The following is a 27862-nucleotide window of genomic DNA, read 5'->3' as shown; positions in this document are numbered from 1 at the left end:
CCAAATCTACAGTGACCCTTCTCACAAACTGGACAGCAGAATACAGTCACATTCCACACCTCACCACAAACAACACTCCTCTACCACACACACACACACACACACACACACACACACACACACACACACACACACACACACACACACACACACAAAATCCTTGGTGTAACATGCAGTACATCAATGTCTTTTAAACAACACATCACAAACATTAAAATTAAAATAACACCAAGATTCAATGCCCTGAGGTCACTTGCCCACACAACATTTAGACACAACAAAGAAGCCACCACCACAGTATACAAACAATATATACGTTCAGTGATAAACTATGCAAGCCCTGCTTGGGCTTCTAACCTCACTAAAACACACTGCAACACTCTACAGGCCATACAGAACAAGGCCCCACAAATAATCACAGGCTGCACAGCTACCACACCCACAGACCACCTACATCAAGAAACCAAAGTCCTCTAAGTCAAGGATCACCTAGACATGAGAGGCTCCCAAATTCTCTCTGCAGCCTCCACAAACCCACAACATCCACTACACTACATGGCAACACACCCACGCACACCAAGGAAAATCAAAACAACACCCAGCACACAATATTATACACAAATACTGTCATCTCTTCCCCCTCGCCCGCCTCAGACCAGCTTCCAGAAGCATATCCATACTCAGATCACTAGCCGCTCCATTCAGTAACTTGAAGACAACACACAGCTGTATGCATGGCCTCCTGATATCCACCCCTCCGAATCCTATCTCCTCCGTGAGGACAGGGTCCACCTGGCCAAGCTGAGATGTGGGCATCATCCATCCCTCGTAAGTTACCAGAAGAGGCTGGATGACTCCGTCGCTGATGCATGTCCAGGATGCAACACAGCACCCCATACTATTAAGCACATTATGGAAGACTGCATTGCACACAATCACCTATGCCAACAACACAACATACACTCCTTGAGAGCTCTGTGGGAAAGCCCGGTCTCTGCCATGACCTTCCTTAGGGACTCGGGGCTGTTCGGCCATACTGCCTAGGGAACAACTACTATTACTGCTACATCTGTAACAACATAACATCCATAACGTAATATCAAGAACATAACATAACACCAATAACAGAACATCAATAACATAACAACACAACATCAATAACATAGCAACAACAACAATACCTTAGCTACAAGAGAACGGTCTCAAGTAAGCTGAAAAATAAGTCATTAAGGAATAGGAGTTAAGTAGCCTCTCCTTTGCCGCCTACAATACGGCTGTGTCTGTACATCAACAAGTCTTGGATCATCACACTAAGCTTTCAGGTCCTTTTTAGAGGCCTCGCAACCCCTCTTCCTTGGCGACTTATTTCCTGCATTACACCTTAACTTTCTACGTTACTCGTGTTATTTTAACCCTTTCAGTTCAATGACGTATTTAATACGTTATTCTTGTTAACTAATAATAAGCACATAATAAGCAAAGGCAGGCTTTCTCACTGGAGAGTTTGCATTTAGACCCGTACCCTCGTTGGTTAAGGGAGCTTCCTAACACCTGTTTCGAAGCGATTTATTTTGCTTATTACACCGTGGCGCCCTGCTCCGTGTTGCATTAATCCTCCTAACATCGCCATACTCTGCATAAATAGCATATAAAACTGTATTAGCCATGCCCATCCAAAAATAAACCGCTAAGGAAAAGGTGTTAGCTTCTTTAATCGCCGAGAATACGAGCACTAGGTCTGTATTCTTGTCGGGTAAGGAAGCTCCCTAACACCTCTTCCTTAGCAATTTATTTTTGGATATGGCTGGGTTGTACGTTATTTATATAGAGTATGGCGATATTGGAAGCGTTTATGTTACAAAAAAGTGACAGTGAGGAATAATAATAGGATGTCAGTTTTGGCAAAATCAATGACTTTAAAAATTCTAGTCATCAAATGGTAGATTTTTATCCGGATAACACAAATATATGTTTGATTTTTGTCTCACAGATAATTTACCTACTTCGGCATTGTGTTGAAATTTTGCAAAAAAAAACAAAAAAAAAACAAAAAAAAAACGTAAATTTACACGTTACGAAAATACTGATCATGGCATTTGGGTGGGTATATTGTCCAGGAAGGGGGATAAACTGTATTTAATGCTATACATTTTTATTGCTACTGAGACAGAGCAAGAGTTGATTTGTTTTGTATAGAGGTCTTTAATGACCTCTGCACTTCTACCAGTGTCATAGCTTCAGCTTTCCACAAAGATGTCTCAGGTAAAGACAAGGCTACAAGCTTGGACTCATCTGAGACACCTGGTGGGGTCAAGGAGAGACCCTCCTGTGGCAGAGTTACCAACTGTCAGAGATCTCTGTTATGGACTGTATCTCAGGGAGACGAGACCAATATAGCAGGAATAAAAACACTGACCAACTTGTCACTAACCTTATGACAACTTTGCTTGCAGATTAAAGGTGAATTAGTTGCGATGACCCAATTAGAGTACATGGTAAGACCCAGAAAAAACACTATCAATCAATACTGAGGCGACTTCACTTTCGGACCTTACTGACTGGACTTCAGGAGTCTCAGAACCCCCCCCCCCCCCGACAACATTACAGGTCAAGGAATTTGTGGAGAAACCCATGGCTGTTCCTGACTGGCCTTCACACACCCAGTCGGTGGAGAGATGTGTGAAGATGACAACTGAAGCTGCCGCCCATGTTTATAGTCAGGGCAGAAGAGATCACTATAGCAGTGGTCAGGTGGTCAGCCGAGAACTCATGGGCAAAAAGTAACGCAAGAAAGGCATGATGACTTTGGTTAATTTTGTAAAATTGTGTTGAATGTATACAAATCGGTAATATCTTGATGCTTTAAATGAAAAGGTTCAGAATTATAGTGTTATTATTTATATCGCCAATTGTAAGTAATACTGACACATTTCAGCACAAAACTGAAGTAGGTAAGGCTTGCTTAATCTATATTTTGTAGACTGATTTGAATTTCCAACACAAAAATGCAACATTTTATCACTACTAGTTCTGGGAAATTGAAATTATGCAAATTATAATGCTACCCCTCACGAAAGATCCACTGTTGTTATACTCAGTCTCTTGACTCATATCATCCATCAGTCAACTGACCAACATGGAGAAACCAATGCAGTAGCCCTTGATATTTATAAAGCTTTTGACAGAGTGTGGCACCGTTCCTTGATATCCAAACTCACGTGCTATGGCCTATCATCTTTTGTTCCTCTGATTTCCTCATATCTCAGCGACAGAAAGATAAGAGCAAAAGTAAATGAAATAAATTACAATTTCCACTCGATTAATGCCTGCGTGCCACAAGGATCAATCCTGGCTCCAACTCTACCGGTATTCCTAATTCATGTTAATGATCTCTTATCTGTCACCCATAATCCCATTCATTCATATGCAGATGACTTAATCCTCCACAGTTCATTTACATTTAAAAACCCATTCACAAAGTTTAATTACCCTAATTCATAACTCAGTAAAGCAATCTTCATAAATCAAGACTTCTCTAAAATCACTTAATGGGGACAACACAGCATTGTCTCACTTAAACTAGGAAAACCAAATATATACAGTTTACTAATACAGCTATTGCCTGATTCTTACAGGCTACTACCTTCAATGCTACTAATATTCCTATCACTAAAAGTATTGAAATTCTCGGTGTTTCATTTAACAGTGCCCTCAGCTGGACCTCTCATGTTAGATCACTTGCTAAAACCGCTTCAAAGAAACTTGGATTATTGTACAGGGTCCATAATTTCTTCACTGACAAACAGTTGACTATAGTTTATAAGAGTGATGTGCTCTCTCAGCTTGAACTCTGCTCACCCTTGTGGAATGGATGTGGAGAGGTTGCACAAAAAACAACTGGACAAAATTCAGAACATGGCTATTAGAATTATTAACAACCCCACAATTACAAATGAACTACCTCCCCAACAAGTAAGAAGGAATGGTGCCTCACTTGCATTATTTTACAGATACTTTTATGACAAATTCAGACGACGTTGCATCCATTGCGTCACCTCTCCATCTAGTAGCGCTCATGAATGGACTTTTACACTGCCATATTGCAAAACTACTCCCTATCAAAATTCATTTATTCTCCGATTTCCACCTCTTTGGAACTCGCTTCCCCATATGGTTTCCCCACGAATTTCAGCCTGCGACTGTTCATGTCCAAATGTTACAGATTTTTTATGAACGGAGGACACCAGTAATAAGGTGTATGTTTTATTTCTTTTATTCATTTGCTTTTCGTTCCTCTGTTCTGTTATTGTAAAAAAAAAAAAAATACACATCATCATCATCATCATCATCATCATCATCATCTAATCCTGTGTTGCCCCATGAGGAGCGTACGAGCCCGGGGTTAGGCAAGCTGGTCCTGACATTTGAGATGAGAGTGGCCAGCTTCACTCATCCCTGAGTGGCAATACTTGAGCAATAAACCCTAACCACCCCTTGGATATGGAAACACACACTAGTATTATAAACGACCCAAATTGCTTACGAAAAATGTTAGGGAGCTTCTTTAACCGCTAACAATACGAGTCTTCATCTTCATCAGCCCCTTCACAACCACACACCCCTTCTAGAGCTATGTAATAGCAGGTGATGGTAGCGGGAGTCAAAACAGCAGGAATTTAAAAAGCCAGTACATGATGGGAGTGTACTGGGTTACGTCGACACAGCTTGCGTCACTAACATACAAGAGGATATTGAGGTGTAATGTACAGAATAAATCGCTAAGGAAGGGGTGTTACGTATCTCCCAAGTCACTCAGAATATGACCTTCGTTTTCATTACTGTATATATCATACTATTTTTGTTTGATGCCACGGCTTAAAGTTTGAGTGGCGAGGAGAAGAAAAAAAAAACAAGGAGGAGGAGGAGCTGAAAAAGGTAGAGGAGGATAAGGAGGAGGAGGAGAAGGAGAAGAAGAAGGAAGAGGAGGAGGAAAAGGAAGAGGAGTAGTAGAAGAAGAAGAAGAAGAAGAAATAACCTTTTGAAAACATTGTTTGTTACCTTACTCCCACGTTCCTGCCTGCCAGTGTTAAAGTCTGGACTGGCATTTAGGTTATTATGGCTTTGTGTCAGAGGGGAAGGGTGAGGGTGAGTGGGGATTACCGAGGAAGGGGGAGAGTGAGGCAGATTTGGGAAGGGAGTGCTAGTGAGGGAGAGTGGGTATAGTTCTTTCACCTGGACGTGTTCCAGATTTTCATCCTTTTGCAGCTTAATACACGTAGCTAAGTGAGAGACAGACAGTGCTATGGATCTACATCTTTTCCCTATTCGTGACTAGCATCATACTCCAGTGTTCATGTTTGTTACAAGTCAGCATTGAGGGTGGAAAGATGGCAGTTTTAGTCCAAGATGGAATAAATAGAGAACAGTCACTCGCCTTTCTATTAAACACTCCTAATACGCTATATGGCTCTAATGCTGTCTGTCTGTTCAGGCCCACAACGCAACCACTGTCGTCATTAACAACTTGACCCTATCTGACCTAGTGTTTGACTCATATTTCCTTCTCTCTCTCTCTCTCTCTCTCTCTCTCTCTCTCTCTCTCTCTCTCGCTTCCTTCAGAAACATGAAACTCCACGGAAATGCCCCGCCTCATTTACCGTGTAATATAAGATATGAACGTGTGTTACTGAACAACATTTTTTGGTAACCGGTGGCCGATGCACCCGTGTTTTTTTTTAACTTATTCTTTAAATTAACGCATTTTAGGCACATTGATTTAAAAATTGTTGCGCTGTAATGCACTGTTTCGGCTATTTTGAGTTGACAAACAGATAAACAATGGGAATTTTAGTATATAGATAGATAGATAGATAGATAGATGGCACGACAATGCCATGGTCGTGTTGTGTTCATCATCACCTTGAGCCTGTCTGACCTAATGCTTGACTCGTATTTTTCTCCCACATTTTCTCTTACTCATACTGATTCTAACTCTCTATCTCTCTTTTCAGCTCTAACTCTCTCTTTCTCTCCTTACAGGTGCACAACGCCACTGCTGTGTTCATCGTCAACTTAACCCTGTCAGACCTGATGCTGGGAGTGTTCAACCTGCCCCTGGCCGCCTCGCTGTTCGTGCACCGCGCCTGGGTACACACGGGCTTCCTGTGCATGCTGTTCCCCTTCCTTCGCTACGGACTGGTGGCCGTGTCCGTCTTTACCGTCCTGGCCATCACCATCAACAGATACGTCATGATCGCACACCCCAAACTCTATCACAGGTGGGCAAAGGCAGTGGCTGGCACAGCACGCCTCCTAACACCTCCTTCTTAGCGATTTATTTTGTATAAAACTCCTTAATTTTCTTTTGAAGATGAGTATGTGGCACAGGACACCCCGTAGCACCTCTTCCTCACCGATTTATGTGGTATATTACACGTTAACATTTTTTTTGCTTTTATATCATTTTATTATCGACATAATTTGAATTAATAACACATAAGATTAAACTGAGATGTGGTCCACTGAATAAATCGCAAATGAACAGGCGTTTCGATGTCCCTAAAACTACTGAGAATACATACCTTCAAGCCGTCTTCTGTATTGCATCAGCGAGGGGAGGCATTAAATTTTGGGCCATATTTCTGTTCTGGGATATACTTCCTTGGCGATTTGTTTTTACTTTTATAACTTTTTATCCCGCTGGACGTTGCTGATACATGCTTCAGAAAAGTAAAGTGTAGTATGCGTAAGTCGCTAAGAAGCAGGTTTTACGAGATTTTGAAAGCCACTTAAAATATAGCCATCAAAGTTGTGTTCTGTGACACGTTAGTAAGGGTCATCCTGGTTCCCTTAGCTCACAGGCAGGATGGCGGAGGGGTGAATGAATGGCAGGAAATAATTAAAAAGTGTTTATGTCAGCGTAACAGCATAGATTATTGCAGCCACATACAAAGGGAAAAGGTAGAAGTAATACACCAATACATAAACTACGGGAACACTGAGATAGACAGATAGATAAAGGTAGATAGAGAGATAGATACTGTAAATAAATAGTTTATATATAATCACCAGCATTACAACAAGGAGCAATTTATTATGACCAGTCTCATGAAGCAGTCTCTCTCTCTCTCTCTCTCTCTCTCTCTCTCTCTCTCTCAACGGGTACAGAGGCGGTGTCAGGTCAACATTTCCCACAAACTGTAACGCAACACTGGCTTGAATGTGATATCAAGGGTCGGTGGAGAGAGAGAGAGAGAGAGAGAGAGATGTCTGTTATATGGTAATTCACACCATCACCATGCACTTGCCGCTGATACTGCTGCAAACCCGTGCTGTATGCTCACCAAAATTGGTATGATCTCTGATGGAGCGGAGCCATTCTCAGGACTTTTATGTAAATTGTGGTTGCATGAATTTTGATCAGACTCAGTTATAAGATAGGAATAAATCTTCTCTTTTACTTGTCAAATCACCCCAAGCCTATTTACATGGGATCTATAGCTGAGGTTTCCCCGTCAGGTTAGAACAAACGTCGCTGAAGAGTCACACTATCATGAACAAGAAATACTATACAAAGAATCCACAATGGCAGAAGAAAAAGATGTTTTCCCAACGTGCCAAACCATCATTACCAACACCACTGCCACTGCTGACAACACCCTTACCGTCAGTGCTATGCCATTATTACCACCACTACTGACAACACCCTTACCGTTAGTGCTATGCCATTATTACCACCACTACTGACAACACCCTTACCGTCAGTGCTATGCCATTATTACCACCACTACTGACAACACTCTTACCGTTAGTGCTATGCCATTATTACCACCACTACTGACAACACCCTTACCGTTAGTGCTATGCCATTATTACCATCACTACTGACAACACCCTTACCGTTAGTACTATGCCATTATTACCACCACTACTGACAACACCCTTACCGTTAGTGCTATGCCATTATTACCATCACTACTGACAACACCCTTACCGTTAGTACTATGCCATTATTACCACCACTACTGACAACACCCTTACCGTTAGTGCTATGCCATTATTACCACCACCACTGACAACACCCTTACCGTTAGTGCTATGCCATTATTACCACCACTACTGACAACACCCTTACCGTTAGTGCTATGCCATTATTACCACCACTACTGACAACACCCTTACCTTTAGTGCTATGCCATTATTACCACCACTACTGACAACACCCTTACCGTTTCAGGTTGTACACGCGGACGTTATTGGCACTGATGGTGGTATCGACGTGGGTTGGAGCCTTTGGAGCTCTGATGCCCACCGTCTTGAAGATATGGGGGACTTTTGGCTTGGACCCCACCATTGGCTCGTGCACCATCCTGCCGGATACTGCTGGACGCTCACCGAAAGAATTCCTCTTTGTGTTTGCGTTCGTGCTTCCATGTGTGGCCATCTGTGTCTGCTACGCCAGGATTTTCTGTATCGTGCACTGTGCCGACAAAAGAAGCCATTCCCATGGACTGAGCATCATCACCGCCAATAGCAAACCAACTGGCTGCAGAAAGCCGGAGGAAGGGGAAAAGCTGGGTATGGAAGATGAGAGGGATACGGACTTACAGGAGGAGGGTGGGGCAGGGGTGCACACACCAAGCGAGCCTCTGCAGGTAGAAACGCTGGTTAAGCTCTCCTGCAGCTCAAACTCCGTCAGGGTGGAGATCCTGGAAGTCGGTGCCACCCTCACCCACCCAGTCAACAGTTACGGGGATGGCAAAGGTCGGTCACCTTCCCCAGCGGTGAGCGCAAATCTGCTCAGGCCTGAGGTCAATGGGAGGTCTGGCCATGCTTTGGGAGAGGGGGCGGTGGTGGCCTCACCCATCAGAATATATCCACCAGATGCTCCAGACTCACTCACTTCAGATGGGGCTGATGGGGAGGGGCGGCAGCAGTCAAACAAATCAGCAGAGGGAGCGTTACCACAGATGCGTGGGACATTTCGCAGGGCTCGGAAGGGATCACTGCTGACTCGGCAGACTGCATTAAGCCCGAAGGACCGGCGATTGCTGAAGATGATTCTGGTGATCTTCCTGTCCTTTGTGGCATGTTACCTGCCCATCACGCTGGTGAAGACGTTCAGCAAGGATGACAACCCTGTGTTGAACATCCTGGGGTTACTATTAGTCTACCTTACCACCTGCATCAACCCCTTTATCTATGTGGTCATGTCCTCGGAGTACCGCCAGGCCTACCTTGGTCTCCTTGCCTGCTGCATTGGCCCTGATGCTGTCAATTGCTCCCTGACTAAGATTTCCTGAAGGCGTCCCTAGGCCACCCCCTGTGCCATCCCAGCCCTCAGCAGCCCCAACACCACACCTGCTAAAGCCCTGCATCCCACACCTGTACCAGCCCTGCATCTCGCACCTGCACCAGCCTCGCATCCCACACCTGCACCAGCTTTGCATCCCACACCTGTACCAGCCTTGCATCTCGCACCTGCACCAGCCTCGCATCCCACACCTGCACCAGCTTTGCATCCCACACCTGCACCAGCTTTGCATCCCACACCTGCACCAGCTTTGCATCCCACACATGCACCAGCCTTGCATCCCACACCTGCACCAGCCTTGCATCCCACACCCGCACCAGCCTTGCATCCCACACCTGCACCAGCCTTGCATCCCACACCTGCACCAGCCTTGCATCCTACACATGCACCAGCCTTGCATCTCGCACCTGCACCGGCCCTGCATCCCACACCTGCACCAGCCTTGCATCCCACACCCGCACCAGCCCTGCATCCCACACCTGCCCTTAGAACTTTCCATCAACATCTTCCCAAGACGCACCAGCTTCCTTCGCCTGGCACCTTCAGCTCCTGCAGATGTGGCCAGTAGATGAGGCAGGTCTGTCTGCTGGCGGGTGGCACTGGGTCCAGATTCACAAACAAACTTACGATCAGTCCGTGTAGCAACCTGGATTTGTCTGTGCACGAAGGACAAAGATAGGCGGCCAGAATCACGCCTTCTCTATCCTTTTTCCTGCAAAATCAGCTTCCAGTTACAAGTGGGAATTAATTGTCAGTTTGTAAGTGAATCTGGCCCTGTTACTGCCAGGTCTCACTTAAGGCAATAGGGTGGTATTCCATAAGTGGCTTTGGAGATTAGTAATATCTCTTTCTTTGCGATTTATTTTGAACATTGCATTGCAGTATCCTCTTGTATGTCACTGATACAAATTACCTCGATATTAAAAGAAAGACATTGAATAGAATGTTAAGGTGTTCTTTACAAAATAAGTCTCTATGAAAGGGGTGGAACGTTGTCCACTGTGCCACTTAAAATACGGACCACATTTTCTTTTGACTTTCTAGCACTTCATCCTGTTTTTTTTTTTCTTTTTTTTTTGGACTTACGGTGTGTTTATATTCTCGTCTGTTATATGCAAACTGTATTTTTATTTAGATATTAAAAATAATTCATTAGAGAATATAAGGATGAAATACTGTATGTTAAAGTAAATCTTTAAGAAGAGGTGCTAAAAAAGATCTTAATTATGTGGAAATAACTATAGCCCCTGGACACGCCGTGCTTCCATCACAACAAAGATAAAAGTGCTGATGTTTTTGGAATTACTTTTGTACCTCTGGGGATGGAATTGTGTACTGTTTATTACTCATATATATATATATATATATATATATATATATATATATATATATATATATATATATATATATATATATATATATATATATATCCTTTCTCTGGATTTTCATACCCGTATGTAACATTGAATGACTTTGACTCTTGATGTTTTTCTTTGGTAAGAACAGGTGAGTTTTGCCAGGAAAACAAGTAATTTGGGACAGTTTACATCAAACAGAAAGAAATTGTTATTTCACTAGATACAGTTGCGAAATTGAGTGAAACAACGATATACTACATACGGTATTAAAACAGAAACTTGTTAAAGTACATACAGAATAATGGAAACGGTTATTTAACTATGTAGCTAAACTGCTGAATAGGATGATTCTACAGCATTATGAAAAAGAAATGGTTATATAACCGTAAGCGAAGAGGACAGAAACAGTGACTAAACAAAGAAAATATACTCTAACAGATGCACCCCATAACGGACCAGGAACTGACCCTAGACCTCTCTGTGGCACCACCAAAGAACTTTATACATAAGAAAACACAAGGATAACTATTTTTGTGACTTTCTTGGAGACGGGTTCCACAGAGTTACTGGGTGTTGCTGTAATGGCGTGTTTCCACACGTTTCAAACAATTTTTATCTTCCTGTGGGTCCTACAGACAATATGTAGAAACTGTAATTCACACACACACACACACACACACACACACACACACACACACACACACACACACACACACACAGAGGGTGTCTTAGGACTTGATGTACTAGCGATATGACACTACAATTCCTGGTGGACTTTTGGAAGAAGATGGTGTCCCTCATAATTCACCCATACTAATTGTAGCTCTGTAGCGACGGAGAGCTGGACCCATGTTGATATCCTCAAAATCAGCATAAGAATTACCTCTTGAAGTTAGTACATCGTATCATGGACACCTTACTTATAAAGACAGTACAGTATATACAGTTCCAGGTTATAGAAGTAGCGTGTGACTTTCTACGTCATGTGAATTATATCACATATTGTATGGTATAAACACTACATTAACCAGCTCATCTGCCGTCGAACACAGATTAAGCGTACTTTCTCCTGTCTTTAAAATTCTGCCATTCATCGCAGAAAGAAAAACACTTATACTAGTCATACTTTAATCCCTTCAGTTCATTGACGTATTATCCAATCTTGTTGTTGCTACTGCCAGACGATTTTGTTCAATTTTGGATGACCCGTTAACTGTAAAGGAGTTGATGAAGGCTCTATCTAACCACTTCACTTCGAAAAGCCTCTCCTGAGGTGAATATAATCGTCTAGAAACTGTGAGAATAAAAAAATGATACGTCATCAGGCTGAAGGGATCAACAAATTTTTCTAGGATGTGATGATATTAAAAAATAAACTGTTATTTTCCTTCTTTCTGAGGGTGGGTGTGAAGGTTCAGGGAGTGATATTTGGGAATAATGGAATAAAAATCTTGCTCACTTTCTCGTGAGTCGATTTTGAAGGCTAAGAATGTAACTAAAAAGACATTTTATTTTGCCCATACATATACATTTATGTGTGCAATATAAATCACAGTTGTTGCCTTTTGCATGAGGGGTCATTCAAGATTTACATTACACTTATGCGATGACGTGTGGCTGTTACATTGCAAAGTTGCCATATTTTATATCACACATCTGAAAAGTCTTGCATGCAATCTACTGAAGAAGTTTTCGGGCATCCAGTTTCAATAGCGCAAGTATTATTCTAATCATGCAGTGGACATAATCACATGACTCATTTTTCAGCCGTGTGTGATATACCCTCTTCCGAAATATATCGTGCTAAGGAAATTAATATTATTTTATATGCGAAAGATGGAATGAAATGAAAACAATTATTGGAGGATTATTAAATGTTTTTCATGGGTACGGGATGGCACCATCCATTATATACTATATAGCGTGTTTCGTTTAATGAGCTCTCCAATAATGTGTGTTCCAGGTACGGCTTAGTCTACTTTTGTGATGAGTGAAGACATTTTAAAAACGATTTTTTTTTTAAAATATGAATTTCAATCAGTGAATAGACAAAAGCCGTGAATATAATGCACAAAAATGACTTTGCGATGTAGAAAATAATGCAGGATACACACACACTGGGTAACGTTAGCTGATCCGTCCCCATAACACGTGAGAATTGGGTTGTGAACTACATGAAGCACCGTGTATGTAGTCAGATTCATAAGGCCCCATCTCAGGCAGCCATACAGCCTCTCGTTCACTTACAAGTTATAGGAGACTGGTTACAGATTAACAGAATATTTATATCCAAAGACAGAACCCACTGTAAACGAGTCTCTTGTAGCCTGAAGTGGTTCTTTGGCTAGCTCAGATATAACATGATAGCTGTGGTAGGAGGGGGAAACCTGAAAATAGCGTGATAAACCAAATGAAATATTGCGAATTAATTATTTAGAAGCAAGGAGGGTTAGTTAGGGGAAATTTTATTGTTAGTGTATTCAGTTGTTCAGGAGGGTTTGAAATTATTTAAAAAGTGGGCCATAATTCATCTGAACCAGCTGTTATGTATCCAATCAGAAGAATAATTCGACCACGACTCACACTCTTTCATACCTGTCTATGCTCACTTACTCTGACTCCATCACCTGACACAGTAAGTCTAATTTGAAATGATATTAGCTAGAGTGACTACAGTTAGACTGGGGGAGAATTGGTAAGTGTGGAAGGGTGTGAGTCATGACCGACTCCAATTCTAATTTGGGATGGAATATAATTAACTGCCTTAGCCTGAGAAAGAAGAATGTGTGGCATGTGTGAGGCTCTAGAGGTCACTTACCTTAGACTAGGCCTCACCCCATAATCTCTGAATGGAAGCAAACAAAAAATATACGGTAAATGAAAGACAACACACAACCTGGCATCTTCATGTTATTAGCAGACTGGGAAAAAAAAATATTCATACAAAGAAACTAATGAAAACCAGTAAAGTTCCAGTGCAGTAAACATTGCCAGCACAGCTTAAACAAACCCAGGGATGCTAGAGGGGGACGCCTTTACGTGGGAACATCGAAATAATGATGTGACTGCCACTTGGTTACACAAACGGCCCACAACTCCCTCCCTGTTTTCCGAAAAGAGGATGGTAAACTAGGGAAGGGCAATTTCACCCTGCATTTCATTGAGTTCTCGTCCGTATGAGCCTGGGGCCACAACAGCAAAGTATAAAACCAATAAATAAATAACAATGAAATTAAGTTTTGAAGCAAAGCAGCCGCACTCTGCAGACAGCTTAGGTTGTGGACAAATCCGCCAAGGATAAAGCTGGAAGTGTTTGTAAATACTGAATGACCCCCCAAATAATATACAGTATATATATCAGTGTTCTTGTTCTTAATTGCTCGTCTCAGCTTTCCATACGTGTCCGTCTTATCTTTACGGCAGTCATAATATGTCCCGTTGTTGTGTTTGGGGCATACTTTTTTCCGGCATCATGTGAACATTTTACTAAACAGTGTTGACGGTTGAGCCATAACTTCTCCTACGGCTCTCAAGTGTACGGTACTTTATGGAAGTGTCGCTTCCGGCCAGTGTGTATGGGATGTGTAGTTAAGCGTGTGTCAGATTTCAGGAGGCGAGACCTGGCCAACTTAAGGTAATATAATTATGCAAAACCATTATGTATTCAAGTCAGTCATCCAGTTCAAGTACTGAAGACCTTATGGGGTAATTGTACGGAATACCATTTTTACCCTTCAGGTTTTCAGTAATGCAGCTTCATAATGGTTGAAAATTTTACACTTAGACATAATGGCATCCCTTACCCCAAATTAGTTCAAGAATAACCTACTGCAATCTGACACACGCTTCACAGCACACCCTGTGTTGTCTGAGGATTCAATGACAGGCTTTGTATCCGTGTCGTGTTATAAGTGGCACTGGCGATTTCCTAACATCCATTCCTTAGCGATTCATTCTGCACATTAAACCTGAGTACCGCGTTATGTGTTATGTAGGTAAATATGCTAACGTTAAAGGGAAATAAGTGCCATAAAAGAGAATGTTAAGCATAGTATGCAGCATAAATCGCTAAGGAAGAGGTGCTACAAAACCTCCTATGCTACCTACAATACGGCTCAGAGGGACCGCGTATGGATAAGTTAGGATGGAGTTTTTAGGAAAGGTTTTGAGGGCAAGGTTTTTATTTGTAGCACACGTTAGATGAAGGAGGAAGATTAATACTGAAGAGGAGATTTTGAGAGAACAAGATTTGCATTTTTAGGAAACGTTAAATGAAGGAGGAAGATTTATGATGAAGTAAACGCGAGAGCAAGATTGAAATTTACAGGAAACGTTCGGTGAAGGAGGAAGATTTCTATTGAAGGAAACGTGAGAGCAAGATTTGTATTGTAAGACAACGTTACATGAAGGACGAAGATCCCTAGTAAGAGGACATCGAGCATCGCATTTTCAGTGGCTTTAGAAATTTCGTGATGTCTCCTCCTAAGGTGATTTTTCTGCATATTGGGCCTTATTATTATTATTATTATTATTATTATTATTATTATTATTATTATTATTTGTGCAAACGAAGTACTATTGAAACATTATTTGACAGCTACAAGACAATATTAGGACTAATTTAGATATTTGTTATGGATATTACACACCAGTATTTTCTGTATATTATTATTTCAAACTAGTTCAGTGTTAAAACTATACTTAACATACAATACAGTATTAAAGACTATTCAGCATACTGAACGCCGTCACCTTCTTGTATGTTAATAATGCAAACTATGTAGATGTTTAAGCGATAATATACCTTTGAGGACAATTGTTATTGTCCCCCTAGCAAAATAACTAGCAAAAGAAAAGGAGTTACGAAACCTAATGGGCCTTGAAAAACTGATGAAAATATTGAGACTCAAATTTGAAATATAGAAAGAATTTTTAGTCATATATTTAAGCGCCTGTCACTATGCTGAGTGCTGTGTTGCCTCTACCTACTTATATTTTACTACTGCTGTTTGTAAGGCACACGTAAGGAGGTATATAAGTTTCGTAGTGGCTTTAAGTGGTGTGTAATATAAGTAGCACAGGAGGCTTCGTTGTACCTACTTCTTAGCAACTTATTCTGAACACTGTGGAAATTGTAGTGATATTAATGGTATAAATAATGTACAAGAAAATGTGAAGGCGTAATATGCAAAATAAATTGCTAAGGAAGAACTGTATGAAGATAACACCTTCAATACAAAACGAATTGCGATCTCTCTCTCTCTCTCTCTCTCTCTCTCTCTCTCTCTCTCTCTCTCTGACGGTGTAGCCTACTGCAGGGGTCGACAACCTTTGATGGACTGGGGCCCGGAACTGCTCTGACTCAGCTGGTGGGCCACATGTTTTGATTTTGTTAAAGACTACACCCTCCTCCTCCAATAATAATATTAATAATAATAATAATAATGATAATGATGATGGTGATAATGATTTTATAAGACGGTGGCCGAGGAAGAATATCTAGACGCTAGGATGACACACAGACTCCAGTCAGGGTGGAATAACTGGAAAAAGATGTTGGGAGTTCTGTGTAATGGTAGAATAAGTGTAAAGGTCAAGGGAAGTGTATACAAGACGGCAGTGAGACCAGCAGTGGTGTATGGGACTGAAACACGACCAGCGAAGAAAGCTCAGGAGACGTTGGATGTTGAGGAGATGAAGATGCTTAGATGGATGTGTGGAGCAACTAAAATGGATAAGATCAGGAATGAAAGAATAGGAGGAACTACGAAGGTAGTGGAGATAGCTAGGAAAGAACATGGAAGACGACTGGAGTGGTACGTCCACGTGATGAGAAGCGACGAGACATAATTATGTATGTGGGGAGAAGAGTGATGGATGGAGGTGCAGGGTAGGAGAAGGAGAGGAAGATCGAATCGGAGGTGGATGGACAACGTAAGGGAGGATTTGAGAGAAAAAGAGCTGTCAGAGATAATGTGTATGACCGGACTAGGTGGAGGAAAGCAGTCAGACACATCGACCTCACATAAAAGTGAGAAAAGATGTATTGAGAAAGAAGAAGTATACTCGTTAATAAGAACAAAAATTATTCAAAGCATTTTTCCTAATATTATTTTGCGTAAAATTTATATAAAATAAATGCATTAGAAAAGTATTGCAGAACTTCTGCCTATCAGAATTCTTTTATCCTCCGAACTGCATCTCTCTGGAACTCGCTTCCCCGGAGTTGTTTCCCCCCAAACTTCAACCTACAGCTATTCAAGTCCAACTGTTACAGATATTTTATGAATGGAGGACGCCAGTATTCTAGTGTATGGATTTTGTTTTATTCATTTGTTTTTCCTTCCTCTGTTCAATTATTTTTAAAAATAAATAAATAAATAACTTTCACTGAAACATGGAGAAACTCAAGCAATAGCCCTTGATATTTCTAAAGCTTTCTACAGAGTATGGCACCGTTCCCTGCTGTCCAAACTCCCTTGCCATGGACTAACGTCATTTGTTCCTTTGATTTCCTCGTAACTCAGTGACAGAAAATAAGAGTAAGGGTAGATGATGTATATTCCAATTTCCACTCAATTAACGCCAGCGTGCTGCAGGGATCAGTTCTGGCCCCAACCCTTATCCTGGTTCATATTAATGATCTCTTATCTGTTACCAGCAACCCCATCCATTCATATGCAGATGACTCAACACTTCATAGTTCATTCACATTCAGACATCCATATACAAAGTCTAATATCTTAACTCAGTACAGCCATCTCCATAAATGAAGACTTATCTATAATCAATGAATGGGGAACAAAGCAACCTTGTCTCATATAATGTTAGTAATACAGTATATACAATTTACTGATAGACAGATATTGCCAGAATCATATATTACCTTCAATGCAGCTAATAATCCCATCTCCAAAAGTGCTGAAATTCTTGGCGTCTCACTTAACAGTGCCCTCAGCTGGACCTCTCATGTCAGATCACTTGCTAAAACCGCCTCAAAGAAACTTGGATGATTGTACAGAGTCCGTAACTTCTTCACTGACGAGCAGTTAGCTACTATTTATAACAGCCATGTGCACTCTCAGCTTGAATACTGCTCACCCTTGTGCAATGGATGTGGAGAGGTTGCATTAAAACAACTAGACAAAATTCAGAACAAAGCTATTGGAATTATTAACAACTCTGCTATTATAAATAAACTACCTCCCCTACAGGTAAGAAGGAATGTTGCCTTCTTTGCATTATTTTACAGATATTTTCATGGTAAATGCTCAGACGAAGTTGCGACCATTGTTCCACCTCTCCTTGCCTTCCCACGTGCTACATGGGCATCTGGTAGCACTCATGACTGGAACGTCACTCAGCCATATTGCAGAACTTCTGCCTATCAGAATTCTTTCATTCCTCGAACTGCATCTCTTTGGAACTCGCTTCCCTAGAGTTGTTTCCCCCTCCAAACGTCAACCTACAGCTGTTCAAGTCAAACTGTTACAGATATTTTATGAACAGAAGACACCAGTAATCTGGTGTATGGATTATTTATTTTTTTTCATTTGTTTTTCCTTGCTCTGTTCTGTTATTATATATATATATATATATATATATATATATATATATATATATATATATATATATATATATATATATATATATATATATATATATCTGGGTGTGTGTGTGTGTGTGTGTGTGTGTGTGTGTGTGTGTAGTTGAAATATTCAAAGTATTTCCTAAAAATTACACTTAATACTATTTTCATGATATTAATGCATTAGGAATAATAGAAATAACCTTAATTAAAAAAAAAAAATCATCACCGAGCGCTGGATACAGAACGTCACAGCCTCCTCCTCTGAGTTCAAGTGAGTTCGAATACACACTTTTTCGAACAAACTAAACAGTGTTTGCCATATTGATTAACAGCCAGTAAAACTTACTGTTTCTACACTCCACCTGACAAAGTCAGAAGAGGGTGTTGTTATCACTGGGATCAATGGCAGAGTTGTCGTTTCGTTGAAATTGTCTACTAATGTGGAAAAACAAATGAATGACGGACCTAGATATGGGAGAGACGGAAGTCTTTCCACACCAGTGCCGAAAATTTCCACGCTACCCATCCATGCTGTTTTTGTGCTATAAATGAGATTCTGACATGGTTAAGGCACATTAACCTATATTGTTATTTATATCTATCAGTGTGAAGCGATTGAAAATGTATCGTTTGTGCATGATACTCATTTAAAACAAGGAAGACTGCATCGTGGACCATTGTCACTCTGCACCCGGTCAGCAGTATCGTTGCAAATATATTATTTAGTAAATTATTTACAAGGCAAATGCTAAACGCTTGCAGTCATAGTTAAAAGTGCTGAGGGACAGCAAAAGTATTTCTAAGTAAATCCTGTATAGTTGAACTGCAAACGAGTTTGGCATAGTATGATGGCCAGCAATGACTTCACGGATTAGGTTATATAATTATGATCTATAATAGGAACGCCAGAACAGCTATTTTGTTACTGACTGTGAATAACCCGATTCATGTATCGTGCAGGGATGGACTAATAAATGTAAAAGTCGTTAGTTTCTTTTTATTATCTTTTAGATGTGAATGTCTCTTGTTTCGTTACTTTTCAGCATGTAATAATGATTTATTTTGGTATATTAGCCATTTAACATCCGTGCACATCAATCAGGATATGTTGAAATTCATTATTCATAGCTACTCTTGCAATTATCGTGTGTAACATACATCATTTTAGTTGTACAAACATCAAATTTTCTATCATTTTGGCCACTAAACGAGAACGTGTGGAAAAATGACGTCAGAAAGAATGCAGATTTCCGGCAATGCTGATCAACAGGTGTCCATCCGTTGAGCTGGGAGGCAGGCCGGTTGGCCGGGCGCAGAGATTTCGTTTCCGGGCCAGAACTCAGAAAGTATTTACTATAGAGTCATGAAATTTCACATAGCTGTGTGTCTTATAGTGAACTGGTGCGTTTTGATGGGTAGAATGCTGTCTTAAGTAGTTTTTTTTTTTTTTTTTTTGATAATGATTAAGTAAAAAAAAAAAAAAAATCCAGAGATTTCAAAGTGACCTGCGCAAGAAATGTGAAGGGTCCAGGTTATGTGTCCTCAAGGCGTTCTCCTTACGCCCACCTTTAAATGAACAGACTTAGAGAGGTCTGGGGGGGGGTGCTTGGTCAGATGGAGGGTTGCAACAGCGTAAAGTTGCATATGTTTTCACTTACTGAAAAATTGATAAAGGAGGATATTTTCATTAATTTGTGGAGCATGCTGGTGGGCCGGTCAGATATGGTTTACAGACCGGGTCAGACCCACGGGCCCTAGGTTGCCGACCCCTTGTGTACTGTTTCATATTGTGAGAGTCTGCTAATGTGGTGTACTCTTTTCACTTTACCTGGACACATAAATCAGCAACTCTCCATATTAAATGCTGAATTGTAACAAAACAGTAACACTAGGATACGATGCTAGTCACAAAGAAACCCTGTGGGAGGGATGTAGAGCCGTAGCATCCTGTTTCTATCAATAAGCTTTGGAGAGAGAGAGAGAGAGAGAGAGAGAGAGAGAGAGAGAGAGAGAGAGAGAGAGAGAGAGAGAGAGGGCTGCAAAACGACGAAAATCTGTACCAAGTTAAGCTGAAAAGAGTATATTTGATAATGAAGGTGTTGGAATTAAGAATGTAACTGGTATATTTTGTCTTATGGCGCTCTATGTATGGGATGCTTTGACTAATGATGCGGGTTTATGCTCATACGTTTGTATGACTTGGGCCCAAATGCTAGAACGAGGCTTCAGTCGGACTTGGAACTTGGAAGTCGGGCTTGGGACAGTCTCAGACCCAGGCTAACGGCTTACTCAAGTCGGCCTCAACCTGCTTGAACCAGCCATATGTAGAATCGAGGCTCAAGTCTGATTTCACAAAGTCAGGATCAAGTCACTGACTTGGGCCAAACCTTGCTTTCAAGTTGGTCAATCATAGTGCCGACTTTTGAATGTTAAATGTAGCATATGAGGCACAATGAACCGAGGAAGGTTATATAAAAAAGAAAAAAAAATATCTGATATCTACAGTCCATTCCATTTGGAAATCGTTGGCCATGCCCTATCCCTCTGTGTCACCTTTGCATTCTTGGCCTTTGTCGTACAGCTGGCAACGCCTATGCGACACTACCACCACTTTCAAACGGAGAGCTATGGTGATAACATCACCATAGCTTTTCGTCTGAATGGAAGACTACTGCCTCTACAGTATCCCTAATATTCTTTATTATTCTGTTTTTGCAGCAAACAGTCATAATCTGTGATTCATTTTGTCACCAATAATGACAAGTCTAGGTGCACCTGCAGAACCACAGAGTCTGCTTGTGGATGCCATTCTTGCCCCCTTGTGGGAAAAAAATAATTGTGACATAGTTTGTGCTGTGATTCCATTTGTATTGTACAAATTCCAACAATCATGGGCGGCGTATACAAAAAGTGAATAACAAAGCCTATATTGTTACCGAAATACAAGCCATACTGCGTGAAATGAGAACAGCAAAACAGGACCTACATTATGATGAGCTGAATAGCTATGAAAATTATTCATCAGTTTACTATACAAACATGCACAACCTACATAATGATTTAGTAAGTTATGATCAAATACACAACTGTCAGCCGTATGGTACTTTATTGTCTTCACAATATTAACTGTACTAGACATTCAATCTGTAATATAACCTAAATATTAATTACAGTTGTATAGTAATGAGTACAATAAAATTTCATCATAACAATTTACATTACGCAGTTCTGTACTGTACATCGATAATGCCGTTGTAATACAATCTATCTATCTGTCTATCCACTGCAAGTCGCCTTAATCCCGTAAGGGGTGGTCACAAACAAATAGCCGCCATGTCGCCCTGTCCCCCGTCATTTCATTGCTCTGCTCCCAGCTCACACCCCCCTCTCTCATATACTGTACCTCTCCACTCCATACCTCCATCTCATCCTTGGCCTCCCCCTCCCTCTCCCCCCCTCCATCTCACTCACATACACTCTTCTCGTCTCTCAAGCTCCGTCCTCTTCATGTGGCCAAACCACCTCAGTGTGCTTCTCCTAACACTTCCTATCACATCCACACCATAACGCTCCCTCACTGCCTCATTTGTCAGTCTCTCCATGTGATTCGACATGCTCCTCTTAAATGGCTCATTTCCACTGCTCTCACTCGTGACTTCTGTCCCTCCAGCAGGGTCCAAGCTTCACTTCCATACGTCAGAGTTGGTATCACAATACTGTCATGTAGTAGCTTTTTTTTTTTTTTTTACTTCCATGCTCACTTCCCTGTTTGTTATCACTGTTTTCACCGTTTCAAGTACTTCATCCTCTAAACTCCCATCCTTACTCATCACACTACCCAAGTACTTAAACGCACTGACATTTTCCATTTCCTTCTCATCCAACCTCACTCTACATTCACTGACTTCACTTCTCTCGAAAACCATAACTTTACTCTTCCCTACATTCACCTTTAGATTCCGTTTCTTACACACTCTCCCAAACTCATCCACCAAGCCTTGCAGCTCTCCTTCGTCTTCACTTAACAACACAGTATCATCTGCAAACAATAGTACAGGGAGTTGCCAAACACTGCCCTCTCTCACTAGGGCCGCTCCAACTTCAACTGCCTTACCTTGCATCTCTTTTATAACCCCATCCATATACAGATTGAACAACCGTGGAGACATGACACAGTCTTGTTTCAATCCATTCTTCAAATAGAAAAATTCACTCAGTTCACTATCCACATGCACTGCAGCTAAGGCTGCAGTGCATGTGGATAGTGAACTGAGTGAATTTTTCTATTTGAAGGATGGATTGAAACAAGGCTGTGTCATTTGACTCATACAATGATAAGTCAATCAAAGATTCTGAAAGAAGACATCAGATCATTTCTCCCACTGAACTGAGTAAGATCAAAGAAGAGACATCATTACCATTAGAAACCGACAAAGTCTGATGCTCCAATAAAAACAAACAAAAGCTTCAGTGCTTACTTCATGAACAAGCTGTAACTACAGCTAATGAAAAATTTCCGTCTGTATGTTTGGTAATAAGTCACATTTCAGGTGAGAGGGCAGTGCTTTTTCCAAGGTGTGTTTGAATAGTCTTCAACAGTCATCCCTGAGCTATATGTTGACAGTGAAGAAGCTGATCAGCGTATAAATCCTCATGTGATGTATGCAGGTCAGAAAGGAACCTCCAAGATCATAGTTTTGTCCCCTGACACTGACGTTTTTGTAATGTTAATGTACTACTGGGATGAGTTTAAATCTTCTGGGCTTTCAGAGCTTTGGGTAAAAAGGGTCATGGTGATTCAATATGCTATATACCTATACACTTGTTGGCTTCTATTGTAGGACTAGACCTCTGTAATGTATTGCCTGCTATTCACACTTTAACAGGTTGTGATTACACAAGTAAAGTGGGAACTAAATGTTCAGCATTGACAGCACACCAGGACTACTTCTAGAAGGGTTTTGGACTAAGCACTGATGATTCCAGTCTTGAAAAGATGATTGAAATGAGTGAGGAATACCTTACACAGGTGCAGGAAAATGGGACCAAATGTAAAATTATGAAACAACTAAGAAATCATATGGACTATCATAGTAAAGGGCTGAATATAGAGGAGCTAACTAGCAATGCCATAAGACATCATATTTTGAGAGCATATTCTGCAACTTAGCAGATGGTCTCTCTTCTATCTAGTCAACCACAGTCATTAGATCCCACTCATTTTGGATTTGAGGAGGTTGATGAACTCTTGAAGACAGTTGTAGGGCTCAGACCTATACGGGAAGAGTACGCTATGTGTTGCAATTGTCTATAATGTGTAAATATTAGGTGCACCTGTAGAAGGAAAGAGAAACCATGCTGTAAGTTTTGCAAATGTCACTAGGTAAAGCTTGATTCTGGCACAAGTTGCAGTAATCCACTGGGGTGTATGTAAAATTTAGATGTCTTACTTAGACAGGTATGGTAAAAGATTATATATTTTTTTCCTTTACAAAGAGATGCATTACTTCTGTCGATGAAGATAGAGAATTCTGTTCACAAAACCTACACTGGTAGAGGAGAAATATACGATCCAGACAGTTCATTGAACAGTGCCACCCTCCTCAGTGACGAACAGGTGAGAAATTAGTTATGAAAATAATCTCCTGAATGTACATATGTCATTACCACAGAATGGAAGAGAGAATTATTATTATTATTATTTTTTTTAATTAACTGAGGTGAGTTTGCCGTACTTTTTTACAGGGAATGGTTACATCATAAGTATGGTAATAAAAGGAATATTTAGTACCTGTATATTATACTAGCATGTGAGCTACAGTACTTAGCTACATAAAGTCCATCCCTGTTTGCATGTTATACAAGCATGTGAACTTTTTAGCTACATAAAGTCCGTCTTTTTTTTTTTCTAGATATTGTTATTAAAATGCCATGAGTAAGTCGTAATAAATATTCATATACCAGTAATGATTATGCACTTGCAGTGGCCAGGGAACTTTTGAATGTACAAATGTCGTTGCCAAAGAAAGGAAGAAATAATATATTGTTTTTTACTTATTTGGGGTGATGGTGCCTTATGTATGTACATAAGTTGCATTGTAATTAAGTATGATTCTATATACATGGAATATTTAGTACCTGCAAGTTATATTAGCATATAAAGTGCATGTTTCTTTTTTTCTTGTTATAGGTATTAAAATGCCATATAAGTAAGCCTTCTACTTTTCTTAATCCTACTGGCTTAAGAAATTTGGCGACGCGATAAGCTCCTTTTGTGACCTGATGCCAGTCTAACAAAAGTCTACCCTCATTTTTTTGTAATGTTTAATGGTATAATTTATTAATGTAAAGAGCAACTTAGGGCACATTTCATGCACACGACCCTCCCTATACAGCCAAAGGACTATAATGCATCCTCTGATGCTACACGACTCTTTTCTGCGTAGGGAAAGGGGTTACAACAAGATTGCATTATTATACATGTATGATGTTTTTCGCTTTGCTTCTCTTTTTATTTACATTATCGCTCCCCAGATGAATACATTCAGTTTTGAAACGACACTTCGCGATGGAGTTAAAGATAATCTCTCTCTCTCTCTCTCTCTCTCTCTTTCCACCCAGACAATATATTGAACGTAAGAAATGTTTCTCAAACTGAGGGTCATTGAATGCAACATCTAACTCCCCTATTTCAAAACGTCTTTTATATTATTAATACTAGAAAACACCCAGAGAGCGCATACCTCCGCCAATGTCATTGTCACTAAAAAGGATCCGGATCCAGATCCGTCCCAAAATTTAATCGGTTCTTTTTTGGTTCATGAACCACCTTTCCACAAAATTTAATTGAAATTCATTGAAAACTTTTGGAGATATTGTGCTGGACTCTCAGGATACGGATCCGAATCCGCCTCCAAATTTAATCATTTCGTCCTTGGCCCATGGCCCACCTTTCAACAAAATTTCATCAAAATTCATTCATAACTTTTTGAGCGCAATTGCTACCAGACAGACAGACAAACAAGGAAACAAACCAACGTCGGCAAAAACATAACCCCCTTGGTGGAAATAATAAGCATCTGAAATATCAGAAGAATGAATTACAAAATACGTCTCCGGGGTGAAGGAAAAGAAATTCGCATGTATCTAGATTCTAGAGGAAACAGCAGTTTACGTTTTGAAGAAAAATATACTTTATTCCAAAAAGCAGCGCATTCTATACTGACGGCATTAAGAGAATGATATATATGATGCAACACAGAATATCCGAACTTATTTTCCCTGACTGTCTGACTAGAGCTTTTGTTGACCGCGTGACCTGCGTTGCGTTATGAAATAAGCATGCCGAACAGCCGAACAAAGGAAGGAGTGGGTGGATTGGAACTTTGGTGCGTGACGTGACGGGCGGGGAAGGATACCCTGCAAAAATGTGTGTTGTAGCATTTGTAACATGAGAGATGCCAAAATTTTTCAAATTACCCTCTGAAAATGAACGCGTCAGGGAATAGAAAACTAGACCGAGGGGAAAGAGATATTTAATGACATTAGCCGGGACTGTTGTTAGGGGGAGGGGGGAGGGGGCATGTGGAAATGAATGGTGTAAAATTTATGCTCAGTGCAGTACAGATTTTATTTATTTATTTATTTTTTCAAAGCGTTCTCTAACCACATCGCGTGGTTCTCATTTGCCAGGTCTTAGGGCGCAGGTAAATTTGTTTCTGATTCTAAAACCAACCGTTACATTCAGATGACTTCATGTTTCCAATAAAACCCGACTTGGCTAATATATCAGTTCGGTTTAATATGAAATAAAGCAGCTGTTCTTATAAATGGCACAGTTTATTACACTCGCATGCAAGACTGCCCGCCTGAGTATTATTGTGTTGTGTGTGTGTGTGTGTGTGTGTGTGTGTGTGTGTGTGTGTGTGTGTGTGTAATATCAAGTAATAATACGATGCTTCTTACTCTCAGCACTACAATTACTCTCGTTCTTCTTCAGTATACAGTGACACTCCGTCACCCACTCACCCTCTCACTTCTGGTAAGAAAGTAATCATTTGACTCAACTCACTTGACGTGTCTGAAAGCTTCAGATCTGGCGAAAATTGGGGAGTGGAGCCAAGTCTGCCCTTTCTTGTCTGTCTGCTGTCTAACTGGGTGATAGAAGCAAAAAAAAAAAAAAAAAAAATTGCTTAAATTAGTAATATAATAATCTATGATTTAAGAGTATAGTCCTTTGTATAGGCCTATATCCTACTTCAAGTGTACAGATTAAAGTAAATATTAGGGTTAAGGACTGTAATAAAATTAAATGTATATAGCAGGCTATTACGGTGACCACGACTGTGACGATGCCACATTCACTGCTTGACTGGAGGATTCTCGATTACTACACCTGGCAGCAATATATATATATATATATATATATATATATATATATATATATATATTTATAAAATCTTTAATACTATTATCATTATCATTATTATTATTGTTATTAGTTTTGTTGTTGTTATTGTTGTTGTTATTATCATTATGCACTGTACATACCCTCGCACAACCTGAGGTCAGTCTGTTCAGACGTTTCTTGGCGTACCCGCCTGTTGTGAGAATTGTCAGTGAGTATACTGACGTGTGATAAAGTTGTGCTAGTGTGTCCTACAGTAGTATTACAGTTGACAGTGTTAGGAGTGTTGAGAACTAGTACAATTGTGTTGTGATTTTGTATTCCCTTGTGTTTAGTTTGTGAGGTATACTTGTGAATTTGTATTACTCTTGTGAGATTTCTGTGCATGATTAACTTCCTCTACAGCGAGGTGTTTCCCTGTTGCAGGTTTTGAGAAGTACTACCTTGAGTTAAAGGAAGAATTTCTCAAATTAAACGATAGGTACAGGTGCTCAGGCATGAGAAGTCACAAGTGAGGAAATTATTGGGGATGTTGAAGGAGAATGGGAAAAAGGTTGAAGGTTGGACACTTGTTCACAAGGGAGCGACCATGTTTAAAGAAGCAAGCAGATGTTTAAAGCACAAATGCATTCGCCAAGTTGCGTGACGAATGTGATGGGAAGGCTGAGAGGAAGTAGAGGCGAAGGAGGGTAAGAGAACTTCCAATAGGAATCCTAAGATCAAGGAAGATAAGAAAAATATTGTCATTATTGAAGACTCGCAGGATACCGAAACAGAGCTGTTTATACTCCACTCACTAAACGTTTGTCTTCCGGGGGCCAGGGTGGATAATGTGATAGGAAAAATTGCAAATATCGTGAAGGATGATTTAGATTAACCCACTGAATGCCTCAGTGTAGGAGGCAACGATACTGGTAGGCGCAGGGGTGAGGTATTGTGGCAGCAGTACAAGAATATGTTGGACAAATTTAGGGAGAGGGAAGGGACCCCTGTAGTACTATACTCGGTTTCATGGAGTCTGACGCACTGATTTTGCCAGCCGAGGACAGGTGGATCTGGTAACACTGCGCGATGCACTCGGGCGCTGATTGGTGGATTTCCGTTGTGATTGAATGTGCACCAAATTGACTTTGTATTCCAACCAGACCCTCATTGATTTGTAAGATACTGGATTATACACTTACAAATTAAAG

At 40.6% G+C, this 27862-nt stretch overlaps 1 protein-coding gene across 1 annotated transcript in view; it reads left to right on the top strand.

Annotated features, from left to right (window-relative positions):
* LOC145408720 (G-protein coupled receptor moody-like) overlaps window positions 1–9302 on the top strand; it is a 225030-nt gene extending 215728 nt beyond the window's left edge. The window contains exons 2-3 of the mRNA XM_080279384.1: window positions 6040–6278; window positions 8237–9302. Of these exons, the coding sequence (XP_080135510.1) occupies window positions 6040–6278; window positions 8237–9302 (1305 nt within the window). The remainder of the gene's footprint in view (window positions 1–6039; window positions 6279–8236) is intronic.
* The last annotated feature ends 18560 nt before the right edge of the window (window positions 9303–27862 follow it).

The sequence above is a fragment of the Coenobita brevimanus genome, chromosome 78 (assembly GCF_032717465.1).
Source record: "Coenobita brevimanus isolate Jiangsu-jjx chromosome 78, ASM3271746v2, whole genome shotgun sequence".
Classification (NCBI taxonomy): Eukaryota; Metazoa; Arthropoda; class Malacostraca; order Decapoda; family Coenobitidae; genus Coenobita; species Coenobita brevimanus.
Note: the sequence above shows the minus strand (reverse complement) of the source record. Positions and strands in the feature narration are given on the sequence as shown.